The 13,121-nt window shown below is 40.1% G+C and overlaps 2 protein-coding genes across 4 annotated transcripts in view; one reads left to right on the forward strand and one right to left on the reverse strand.

Moving 5' to 3' along the window:
- Nucleotides 1-8,632, forward strand: part of LOC143293517 (LIM domain-binding protein 2-like) — a 33,423-nt gene extending 24,791 nt beyond the window's left edge. For all 3 annotated transcript variants that reach the window (XM_076604422.1, XM_076604421.1, XM_076604420.1), the window contains one exon: nucleotides 6,998-8,632. In XM_076604422.1, the coding sequence (XP_076460537.1) occupies nucleotides 6,998-7,261 (264 nt within the window). In that variant the 3' untranslated portion in view covers nucleotides 7,262-8,632. The remainder of the gene's footprint in view (nucleotides 1-6,997) is intronic.
- Nucleotides 8,633-9,629: 997 nt separating this feature from the next.
- The window catches only part of LOC143293518 (eukaryotic translation initiation factor 3 subunit A-like), a 31,408-nt gene continuing 27,916 nt past the window's right edge, over nucleotides 9,630-13,121 (reverse strand). Inside the window, exons 20-21 of the mRNA XM_076604423.1 lie at nucleotides 12,007-12,929; nucleotides 9,630-11,318 (exon numbers count right to left, since the gene is read on the reverse strand). Of these exons, the coding sequence (XP_076460538.1) occupies nucleotides 11,266-11,318; nucleotides 12,007-12,929 (976 nt within the window). The 3' untranslated portion in view covers nucleotides 9,630-11,265. The remainder of the gene's footprint in view (nucleotides 11,319-12,006; nucleotides 12,930-13,121) is intronic.

Raw genomic sequence — 13,121 nt, forward strand, 5'->3', positions numbered from 1 at the left:
GAAAGCTCCCATTTCTGGGAGATATACACCCATGTCACTGCTCTTACTTGACTGTCAAGTTGATCGTCAACCATTGTCTGTGGAATTCCAGAAATTATCAGGGTTTGTACAGTCATGGAAGTCTGGAAATGCCTTTGGGAAAATGAGAAAACCATTTCCAGGACTGGAAAAGTCTTTTGGAAAATGAGAGATCCCTTTCCAGGACTGGAAAAGTCTTTTGGAAAATGAGAGATCCCTTTCCAGGACTGGAAAAGTCTTTTGGAAAATGAGAGATCCATTTCCAGGGCTGGAAAAGTCTTTTGGAAAATGAGAGATCCATTTCCAGGGCTGGAAAAGTCTTTTGGAAAATGAGAGATCCATTTCCAGGGCTGGAAAAGTCTTTTGGAAAATGAGAGATCCCTTTCCAGGACTGGAAAAGTCTTTGGGAAAATGAGAGATCCATTTCCAGGGCTGGAAAAGTCTTTGGGATAATGAGAGATCCATTTCCAGGGCTGGAAAAGTCTTTGGGAAAATGAGAGATCCATTTCCAGGGCTGGAAAAGTCTTTTGGAAAATGAGAGATCCATTTCCAGGGCTGGAAAAGTCTTTTGGAAAATGAGAGATCCATTTCCAGGGCTGGAAAAGTCTTTTGGAAAATGAGAGATCCCTTTCCAGGACTGGAAAAGTCTTTGGGAAAATGAGAGATCCATTTCCAGGGCTGGAAAAGTCTTTGGGATAATGAGAGATCCATTTCCAGGGCTGGAAAAGTCTTTGGGAAAATGAGAGATCCATTTCCAGGGCTGGAAAAGTCTTTGGGAAAATGAGAGATCCATTTCCAGGGCTGGAAAAGTCTTTGGGAAAAATAAGAGATCCATTTCCAGGGCTGGAAAAGTCTTGGAAAAAAAATGTTTTGCCCCTCAGGGTCTGAAAAGACCCTTGACCAGTACCATTCAACAAAGAATTAAACGCTTTTTTTTTTTAAATCATAAAAAAATAACCAAAGTGGTGGATATAGGTACCAGGATTATCCGCATGTTGAAAACCCTTGGCCAGTAACCATTCAACACAGTGGAAACTTTCTTCTCTGTCTGTCCTGAATCAAAGAACCAATTCCAACCAATTTCAGTCGTCAGTTTAGAAGATGATGTTCATTAATTTAGATAAATAAGTGAATGAATGGCTGAATTAAAAAGAAAGGGGGAAAAAAAGGAACACCAGGCTGAAGTTTGCTTGTAGGTTTGTTAGTTGTGAAGGAGTCATTTTGCTGAGATTACAGAAGAAGAAGAGGGAAAACAGTTTCAAAGCATAAAAGGGAAAACTGTTTGATAGGAAAAACATTTCAGTAGTACGACAGTAAAAACAGTGTCAAAAGTATGGCAGAAAAAAATTGGGTCAAAAGAGTTCTGAAAAACCGGTGTCAAAAGTACAAGAGGAAAGAAAGTGTCAAAAGTATGGCAGGAAACTTTGTATGAAAAGTATGAGTAAAAACATTGTCAAGATTATAAGAGGAAGAATACTTTCAACAGTTTTAGACCAGGAAAAACAGCGTCAAAGCAGTTACAGAAAGCATGAGGAAAATCTGTTAGAAGTGTGACAGGCAGAATAGTGTTAACACAATGAGAGGAAAACCAGTGTCAAAACTATGAGAGGAGAAATAGTGTCAAAGCATCACTGAAAGTTAGTTTCAAATATTTGCGTGGAAAAATAGTGTCAATGTATTAGGACGGATATTTGTAAATGAATCAAAATTTCAGACATTAGAACCCAACATCATCGAAAAGGTTGTCCCTGGCAAAATTCTTATGAAAAATCTATCCTAATATACATGTGAGTTGTGTACGCATGACTGGAACCTGACTGAATCATGAAATGAATGATGAGTACCAAGAGGAAGCTGTCAGATGGCTTTACCCAGGTAGGCAGCCTGTTTTACGAATGACTGTGTTCATAAAGCGCTTGATGTCAGACTTGTTTACATTGTAATATTCCCATAATTATGTATTATTCAGTGTAGCTGCTACCACTTGACATGGGTTGATTCTTTTAAGTAAGTGGGTTTGGGGTGTTTTATTTTATGGAAAGCAATGGTGAGGTCAAGTAGGCAAGGAAACTAGAAAACAGATACTCCAGAACAGAGGATTAATGTGTCCAAAGTCTTGTAGTCAAATGTATAGACTGTCTCTCTCTCTGTATTGGTTGTTTTCAATGAAACTTCATACTCTCAAGAATCATTTTGTGTGAATGTACGTGAGTTCGAAGTACTGTGATATTTGAAAAGAGTATTAATACAACATCCCTTGTCTTGGACAGTCGTGTACATGCATTAATAGGATGACTGTCTCATTCTCTTTATGCTGTTTCTTTCACTTCTTCTTCATCCTCTGTGGGCTGTGACTCCCATGGTCACTCAAGTACACGAGTACATGAAAATGTGTTTGACTGTTTTTACCCCTGCCATGTAGGCTGTCAAACTCCGTATTTTGGGGGGGTTCTTTCACTGAGACTCGTCATAATCTTAGGGCTTCAGCCCTGAAATGGCCCCTTCATTGTCAGCTGGGCTATAAGCAACTGCCAACATGATTTTGTGAATAGTTTTGTGTGAATGTGTATGTGAGTTTGGTTGGAGTTGTGTGATATTTACACAGAGTGTTTGGCAATGGATTACTGTTTATTTTTAGGCCAGCAAGCAGGCTGATTCACACCTGAAGAAAGAGAAAGAGGAGATGGTGGTGAATGAAGAGCCGGCTTGTGACAGTGGGGTAGATGTTGCCCCTGTCTCGTTGCAGTGACTTAACTCCCTTGCTTTTTGAGTGTGAGCTGTTCCTAACTTGATTGATTAATGCTCACCAACACTTCTTTACTAAGATAGATGCTTACCACCACTTCTACACTAAAATAGAAAAAATAGGGGTTTTTTTTTTTTGCCATTTGCCTTCTTATATGTCTGTTATATATTTTTTATCTATTATCTGTTATTGTATTTACTTATTTCTTTATTTTGTTTATTTATTTATATTTTGGCCATTTGCCTTCTTATATGTCTGTTATATATTTTTATCTATTATCTTTTATTGTATTTACTTATTTCTTTATTTTGTTTATTTATTTATTATTATTTTATTTTGTTTTTTTCGTCAGTCTTTTATATTCAAACTAAGTGTAGAGGCTGTCAGTCTTGAGGCCAGACTGGCATACTTAGTTTTTGTGAAGATCACTCATCCGTTCCTTTTTTCTTTTTCTTTTTTTAAAAAATTATTATTTCATTTATTTATTTATATTCATTTATATAACTTTTTGTTTGTAAGCAGATGTGGTGTAGCTGTAGATGGGCCAGTCTGCTGGCTTTAACATCTCCATGGAATTGAAACTGAAACTTGACTAAAAATAGAGTGAAAAAGACAAATTAATAAAGCAGAATTCATACTAGCTGTATGCAACATTATCCACTGCTGATTTCAGAATAGAGTACATGATAGGGAGTGTTGAAATAGGGCATGTAGACGTTTGAAAAGGAATCATCTTGGAGTGTTGAAATAAGGCATGCAGAAATTTGAAATGCAGTCGTCTTAGAGTGAAATAGGGCATGTAGAAATTTGAAAAGGGATAATCTTTGAATGACATAGCATGTTCAGATTTGAAATGTTGAAATCATTAAAGTGAAATAGGACATGTAAAAATTTGAAATGGGATAGTCTTGGAGTGAAATAGTGCATGTAGACATTTGAAAAGGGATCATCTTGGTGTGAAATAGGGCATGTATAAAATTGAAATGAGATAATCTTGGAGTGGTGAAATAGGGTATCAAAGTTAGAAATAAGGAGAGATCAGAGTGTGAAATAGGTTAATTACCCGTAGTACTAGAGTGATGTGAGAGAGTACAGTGAAAGATACTGAATTTTGAAAAGGGATGACATTATTAGAAAATCAAAATTTGAATTACTGATTTCTTTGTACCAGCTGCAAAAGTAGAAACTTTTTTTTCAGGCATGGAAAAAATGCGCTTCATGCATGACTTGGTTGCAGATTCATTTTGTAATATTCATGTAATTTGTCTTAATTCAGTGAATCAGTTTATTGTATGGACACCTTAAGCTCTCTGGGGGAAAAATCACCTGTTTGTACCCCTGAAGTAGAAGACTGCAATCATCTTGACAGGATACATTGCTGTTGAAAGTTTCTCTGTCCTATCTTGAGACACTCATTTTTGAGAATGGCAAGAACGGAATCTGTGTGCATCATCAACAGTGAAATCCAATATTGGATCACATACTAGAAGTTTGAGATAGATGTGTTGTGTGTTTTTAAATGTGTATTGATAGTTGTGAAGCAGAAACTGTGCCCCTCACCCTTGCCAATGGTTTCTCACCCCCTTTTTCTGTTACGATAACACCCTGCAGTTTAAAGATCTGTTTGTGATACCTGATACTGTCAGTCTTGCTCCTTTCTTGTGACTGCAAGCATGATACTGTATTTTCTTGCTGGGGTGTGGTGCTGTGGTCTTGTTTGTGTAATCCTTTTTTTTTTCTTGTAGCCAGATGCTAATGATACTGCATGTTTTCTTGCTGATGCTGTGGTCTGCTTGTGTTTTTGGGTTGTTTTTTTTTGTTTATTGGGGTTTTCTTAGGGTTGGGGTGTTGCTGTACAGGCTTTTTATACTATGTATCCAAGTAAACATTGCAGTGAAAGAGTTTATGTGTGCTGTAACATACTGCTCATCGTCACTGTTTGCCAGGTGATGTGACTAGCAGACGATGGAAAGTTTGCCGCTTTTAACATGATCTCTTGCACAGTATCATAGTTACATCTGCCCTGTCTGTGTGACTGGCGTCACCACCACAGCCTATCTTGCTGTCTTTGACCAGCTTTAGCCCCACCCTGTTTCTGTGTTCCCAGATCTAAACACTACACAATCAGCTGCTGCTCTTTCTCTGTCTGTCTGTTGGACATTACACTTTGAATGAGCCCACTCTTTCGCTTCATCATACCTCTGCATTAAGCTCTTTCATATCTGGCCTTTAAACCTACCTCTTTCTATATTAGCTCCATACTCCCTTCTCTGTCCTTCCAACTTAAGTTTCACTAGCCTTATATCTTTATGTACTTTTAAGTTTTTGTCTTTGGTCCCTTAGGTTCAGAGTTATGTATGCTTTTGTGTGTCTGGTGTAAAAAAAAAAAAAAAAAAAAAAAGCAGCACTTGGATTTATCCCTGAACAAATTCAGTGCTATGTAGATACAGTTATCATCATCATTATTATTAAAGTGTTGCACTGTTCACCATTCTTCAAATGCTTTGCTGTGTTTCACTGTGTGTGCTTCTCTCTGAGAAAATGTGTGCCTTTGAAATAACCATGCACTGTTTACAGTTAACAAAGGAAAACAAGATAGGAGCAGGAATTTCTCAGCTGCAAAAATCCAAGTGGATCCAATTTCAAGTTGTTTTGATTTGCTTGTTTAAGGAAAGCATGTTGAGCTCCTTGTGCATGATGCTGAATCCAGATACTGATGGACAAAACTCAGCACAAGCAAAATTTGTGATCAAATAACTTTTTTTTTTTCTTTTTTTCATTTCTTTGTCGGCATTGTTCAGTGGCATTACTCCCATACCGCTCATTCTGAGTCCCCACACTAAGCTGCACCGGGGGTTTGTCTGTCAGAGTCAAAAAGGCTGGCAGTCTTTCAGTAATTACCAAAGTTAGGTCGCAGCTGAGTCCCCTACTGATGACTTTAATCAGAGTCAGACTGTGTCCTCTCAAAGAGTGGAGTCTGCCACCATGTCCCTCCACTTACAGCCCTACTATGAATCTGGGAACACCAAAGGCCTGGGCAGGAACTCACCTGAGCTTGGAAATATGGGGGTTGAAACTTCAGTCACCATGAGAGGAGGAAACAGAATCCAAGACATTTTTGTTTTCTGTTGATAATGAATGAGGAGTATGATGGTGTTTATGCTGTTATGTTGGTCCATTTTAGATTTCAGAGTGACAGGCTGTTCTCTACACTTCCATCCATATCGTCAGCTAGGGTCAAGGATACAGACACATACAATGTTGGTCAGGGAATTTGAACAACACTCGAGAAACATCTGTGTTGTGAATGTTTCTTATCTGTGTAGTCCCAATCTTCCCATTTGAACACATGGCACACTCAACTCTGGGTGGGAGCCAACCACAGGCAAAAAACCCAACAAATCCACCTATGCTAGGACTCAAATCCATGTCTTCCCAGTCATCAGTCCATGACACTAAGCACTTCGCCACAGCAGCTGTAATCAGATATTGACATCAAGATGACAGTAATGTCACCTAACATGCAAGTTGTGATTGTGCTGTTATTGCCACTACAGAAAATAAACCACTGTTCACAGCTATAGACATTCTTTTTCTATTAACTCTGAAGAGTTCTTGTGATGCAGCTTACAAGAACTTTATGAATATGGGCGTGTTTACGCAACAGGCTGCCTGCCTAGATAAAACCAATCAAGAGCAGCCTTTAGGTGCTCTTCATTCATTTCCTGTCATTCCGTCAGGCTTCAATTAAAATTTATGCACATACACTGGTATATGTGAAACTTTCCCAGGAACCTCTTGCTGCCATGGGTTCTTTTACACGTGGTAAGTGCATGCTGCCTTCAGGACCTCTCTTTATTGTCTCATACGAATCACTAGCATCGAGACCCCCCACTGAAGGTCTAGTGGAGGGGGAGAAAATACTGGTGTGTATGGGATTAAGTCTTGCACATTGATTTCTTTCTGGGTGACCACACCTTAATTGATAAGATCAGTGTACAGTATCTTAAGTTAAAAAAGTTCAAGTATCTTGTGATAACACCTCATTTCCAAGCTGAAATAGCATTGATTTAAAAAAAAAAAAAAAAAAAAAAGCTGCTTCTAACACCTTATTTCCATTACCAAGCTGAAATAGAATCGATAAAAATGCTGATTCTTTTCCTGGAAGTTTGTTTTTGTTGATGTGTGTGAGCCAGAACAGGCACAGAGACAGACAGGTGTTGTGATTTGCAGGACGTCATGGTAGTGGGGGAGCCCACACTGATGGGTGGGGAGTTTGGCGACGAGGACGAGCGTCTCATCACACGCCTGGAGAACCACCAGTTTGATGGCACGGGGGGTTCAGGTCCTGGGGAGGGTGAGGGGACTGACCAGAAGTTCAACACCACCTCCCCTGCCTGGGCCCAGGGCGACAAGAAGACACCCCCCTCTTCTGGACCTGGTGGGGGCCCCCCGCCCCCTTCTCTCAACCCTGAACCAGAGATAAAGACAGAGTGAAGGGGGGGTGATAGTGATGTGGGGGCTGGGGTGTGTGTGTTGTGGTGTGTGACTGACTGCTGTTTGCTATGTGCTGGAATAAATGGGGTGTCGACATTCAGGGGCAAATCTCATCACAAGGGTAGAGTGAGAAGGAAAGCCCCACCCTCTTGGAAGATGGAATTAAATCTCGGCACAAGGTAAGAGAGTTGAGAGACAGAGAGAATCCCCCTCACAGAAGATGGAATCCAATACTTCATTTCCTCCAGTGAAATCAGGGAAAGATGACCGAAGAAAGAACCAAGTCAAATATTGATTATGTGTGGTTACTGTGTGAACTTGGATCTGTTGTCTGTTATTGTGTGTGGGGGGGAAAAATGTGTGAACTTGAATGTTTTAGCCAATTATTTATTGTTAAGTTGTCGTGGCTTTATTGTTATTGGTGTTGATTGACATGAAAGAAAAGGCCCTCTTGCATTTTTGAGCAAAACTCCATCGTTGTTTGTGTGAAGACTTACTCTCCAGTGTCTGGAATCTCAATGAGGAGTGCTCTGCACACATGTAATGTATCATGGATTATATATAATTATGTTAATGTGTATGTGAATACGAGTAAAAGAGCTTAAATTTGTTTTTGTCGCAGACCTCATGCAGGCATGGTTACTTGCAGGGAAACAGTTTTTCAGAACCACTTTACCACTACATGTACTCCAGTGTCTCAAAATACTGGCACTATTGCTTTCAGCTCAACCTATTGATTGCGAATGATGGGTTGAGCAGTGACTTGTTCCAAATTCCGTGATCACACTTTTGCTTCCAAATTCCGTGATCACACTTTTGCACACAGAACTGAATTTCTTCTCCATTCACAAATTTTACTTTTCTGGCCGTTAGCTTTTGATCTGGCTCATACAACATTCATTCGACGTATTAGTTCTGTTTCATCTATTTTCTCCAGACAACCAGCACAAAACTTTTTTTTTTTAAATAAAGGAAAAGGGTCAACACTCAGCAAATGTGTTCACTTTTTCCGGTCATGTAATGTGTTATTTTTGTTGCGTAAATGAGTTGGTTTGTTTGAAATAGAATTATGGTATTATTTTTGTGTTGTGTAAATGGATGGGTATGTTTGAAATAGGATTTGGTTCACTGATCACCGACTCATTCCCCCCATTGATATTCACCTCACAATAATCCTAGTCGTTCACCCACTTGCATTACGTTCCCCACAAAAAGTACGCTTTCCAATTGATGTGGGAATTGATCATGTGTCTGAAGAAACAGTATGGCAAATAGATGTTTAATGTGGTAAATAACTGCCTTTGCCAAAAGCCTGCATGTGGTGTGCAAGATCCATGTGTCAGAGATAATAAATGTCATCAGTGAAATGTACATCTGCTGCAGTTTTGTGTTCAATACATGAATGAATGCAAATGTAGGTGTTTTTTTGTTAAAGGGATTTTGTTATAGTTTGTTTATGAAGGATAAGCTCCAAAATGTGGAACCATGTTTTGTATAGCACCAAAAGCAGAATTGGGGACAGCATGCTATACAAGTATCCATTTTAATTATCGATTATTTTATTTTATTTTTTTAAGGCCTTCCTGATTCCATTTACGCCTGATCAATATTTAATGGAAGCTATATCAATTATTCTACTCTCAACTGATGTTTTTAGCTTTGGTGCTTTCTTATTGAAGTCATTTAAAAATCTCATTGAAAACTGTTATGACATGGTATTTTGAATGGGCGAGGCACATTGAAAATGATGTTATAACATGTTTTGAATGGTTGGGGATCTCAACAATGCAATAAAACAAAAAACAAAGCTATGAAATGGTGTTGGGGTGTATGGTGTTTACAATTTTGACCTGGTATTGGAAAATTTGGACAAACTATGTCTGAAGCACCCTATTCCAAATGGGTCTTTTTCCAGTCAACTGTTGGGAGGTATTTCTCTATTTAGCTTAGTTCATTGAGATTAAGTATTTTGAACTGAAGCATTTGGACTTTCATTTCTGATAAAATGTAAATTACTAAGTTTACCACGCTGGGTTGTTGACATGTGGGATGTCCCCCCACCCCCAACAGTCTTTTTTTCCAGTTCCTGAAGCACCTACATGTTTTTTTTAAGGATTGTGTGGACCGTTCAGACTGGTTCCACACTTTGGAGCTCATCCTTCTCAAGCTTATTTTAGAAACTACCCGTCAAAGTCATACCATATAATTAAAAACTTCTCTACAAAGTTGTGGAAAATGCAACAAGTCTGTCAGCTCTGAACTGTCTCAAACATAGCCAAGCTCTGTGCAGAAGCTTTCACAATGGATGCGAGGATTTTGTGGAACTCGGTATTGATAATCCATTGGCATTCAACACCATACAACGTGATGTCTGACCATTTTTATGTTTTATTTAAGGCAAACATAATCAGAACAGTCCTTTCATGCATTACATATTCCAGGAAAGAACATTAAGCCATCCATGAACCTGTATTACAGAATGATGCCATTACCAGCATATAACCAAACAATAACATGCAGCTGTAACATAACCATTGCTCACTGAAAATGAAAAACAAAACCACCAGTTTGTGCAATACAAGCTATTCCTGAACTCTAGAACTCGGCACTTTCCTGACAACAGAAGATGTGTCTGAATAATTAGAACTGAAGTTAGACATATGTAATAGATCTAACTTAAAGCCATAGCAAAATTCAAAAACTTTATTACTCAAGGATCAAGATTTTACATACTGCCTGGTCTTCCAGTCCCCAAGGCATAATAATAATAATAATTAAAAAATAATGATGATAATAAAATAGTGAGGCCAATGAGAAGTATTTCTATCAGATGAGAAAGCAACATCGAATCACATGCAACACTGATAGATGCACCTTACTGGGGAAAAAACAGAAAAACCTATACAACAAATAATTAAATGACTTCCTAGAACAAGGGGATATAAAGAAAAATGCAGAGCCAGGAGTGCCAAAACTGTTAACAGAATTTTGGAAGAAATAAAAGCCACTGAACTAAATGAGCAAAAGTATCAGTTTAATCAGAAATGTGATGATCAAATGTGGCAAATACAAGACACGAACACTAATTTGTTTTATTCTTCACCACTTTTGCAATGTTCCCAATTTATGTTAAAACATGGCCTGTTGTGTGGTGAACCTTTTACAGAAGACGTGCATGACATCTTACGACACTGAATACCACTTTTCCTATTGGTAAACGTGATTCAGCCAATTTCTTTTCATTTCTCGACATTCTGTAGTATCTGGAGTTCCTTAGCACTTCAGAAGTGAAAACCTCGGTCCTTACAACCACTCACTGATGGCAATAAGCCCCATCCAAACAAAGTTATGCCATGCATAATTATGGAGGGAGCGTAAAACCCAAACAAGCACTTGGAACTTGTGGGGGAACTTGGCTGAGCATTTTTGCAAGCCATCTGGGCACAGAAATCCTATCAGCACAACATATTCTGGTTCCTTTCTGGTGTCACAATTTGCAATCAGAAGTGGACCTTCAAACCCATTCAATCAGCTCAGTCAGTAACACTGATACATACAATTTTACTTCTTAAAACTATATAAACAACAATTATTTTGGAACAACAGCGAGCAATACGTTAAACTGAAAGAGACCATAAAATGTGTAACTGAAATGCCAAGATCACATTACTTAACACACAAACAATCCACACTGAAAACTATGTGTGGAGCCATACACACTTTGCTGCCAGAACAGATCAACCAATCCTCAAATCTTGATTATACTTGGGCACAGGGCTTCTTTCAGCCTATGACAACAGCAGCAACAGGCAGCATCTTTCCAGTCCTATTCTGAGGTAACCTACTAAACAGTTCTCTCAGCAAAGAGTACTTTTAGAATCGAGGGAAAAGAAATTTAAAAGCAAGACCAAGTTGAATCACATCAACACAAAAAGAATATCCACAATGTCTCCAAATTAAATATATTTTTCGCACATCCAAGATCTTGCAATGGGCCAAACGTGTTAGTAACGAACCATGGTCCAGCCATCGTCATCTTCAGTCTGCTCTGGTTTGGCTGAAACAATAAAAACAGAGAAAACAGTTATTAAAACTTCAATAATCAGCAACTGATAACAGCAATGAGAAATTTCAGTCTTAATTCTAATTTTCATTGTGTACCAAGAAAACATTCCAAGTACAACACATTTACAATTCAAACTATAGTGAATATAATGAAAGAGAAAGACTGAATCTTCTGTTAACATGTTTGTGGCCTTTTTTCCCCCCACAGTGTAAAAATTACATCTAAATATCAAAATGTACAATCATATTTAAAAGAATAATGCAAAAAATATTAACTTTTTCAAAAATAGCTCAGAGATTCAAGCATTTATTTTTTCATTAAAAAATTCAATCACTGGAAATTATTTTCTTTTGTGTGCTGATGCCTTTGCAGGTGATTTGCTTACGTGTAATATTCTATGTTTTGATTATTTGGAAACTTCTGAATTCATGCCGTCAGGAAAAGGTAATTTACTCACCCTATGGACTGGCATACGTAAAAACGTTACAACACAAATTGACACATACACTCTTGTGTAAGGTAACAATGCAACAGCTTGTTAAATTTTCACAGATGTGAGGCTATTTCCTGGCTTTATGTTACAAGACAGAACACAGAAAGTGTATCCATTGCATCTGGTCGTAAAGTAAAGCAACATGCCATGTAACAGAAAAAAAATAACCCAAAGTCTGAAACTCACCTTTCTTCTCAGACCTGGGCGGCCCCCTAACCTCGTCCCTGGGCGGCCCACGTGGCGTTCTCTCCTCCCGTGGTTTAGTCCTGGGGCCGTCCTCTCTGGGGGCGGACCGGGGGGCTTCACGCCACGACCTTTCCTCCCCACCCTCACGACGATCTCTCCAACTGTCGCCCCCTCGCCGCTCATCCCGATCCCGATCCCTGGGAGGAGGGCGATCACCGCGGGGTGTTCCACGCCAGTCGTCACCACCACGATCGTCACGTGCTGGGCGGTCCCTCCAGTTGTCTCGCCGATCATCGTCCCGCCTCATTGGGCCACGGTCGTCATCACGGCGCATGCCGCGATCATCAGTACGCCTCATAGGCCGGTCACCATCACTACGGGGGCCTCGGTCATCTGATCGACGCATGGGGCCTCGGTCGTCATCACGACGCATGGGCCGGTCACCTTCACGAGGCCCTCGGTCATCATCACGGCGCATGGGCCGGTCATCATCGCGTCTGAATGGCCGGTCATCATCACGCCTCACAGGACCTCTATCAGCGTCTGGACGAGTCCTAAACGACCGGTCATCGTCACGGCGCATGGGACCTCGGTCGTCGTCACGCCTTGAGGGTCCACGGTCATCCCTGGGTGGGCCACGACGCCAGTTGTCAAAGTCATCCCTATCCCTGGGTGGGCCCCGGTCGCTCCTGTCGCGCCAACTGTCCCCTCCTCTAGCAGGCCCACGGTCATCACGGGGACCACGGTCTTCTCTGGGAGGACCTCGCTCACGCCAGCTGTCAGGGCCACGATCACGACGATCATCCCGAGGCCCACGATCATCAAATCTACGGTCGTCACGGCGATCGTCGCGGCCCTCATCACGCATGGGTCTACGGTCACGCCAGTCGTCTTCACGGGGTCGATCTTTTGATGGTTCGTCTCTGAAACACAGTGACATCATTTCAAATAAATTCTAATGCAAGGCCTTGCTCACCATACCACACACTGACCAAACTGCTCTCTTACCTATTTCACAATGCTCTCTGATCTACTTTGCCAACCAACCTGACAGAACTACTTGCCAACCAACTGTTCAGTCAAGATCTAATTCTCCATCACCTACATTAAAAAAA

This window comes from Babylonia areolata, chromosome 19 (assembly GCF_041734735.1).
Source record: "Babylonia areolata isolate BAREFJ2019XMU chromosome 19, ASM4173473v1, whole genome shotgun sequence".
In the NCBI taxonomy this organism is placed as follows: Eukaryota; Metazoa; Mollusca; class Gastropoda; order Neogastropoda; family Buccinidae; genus Babylonia; species Babylonia areolata.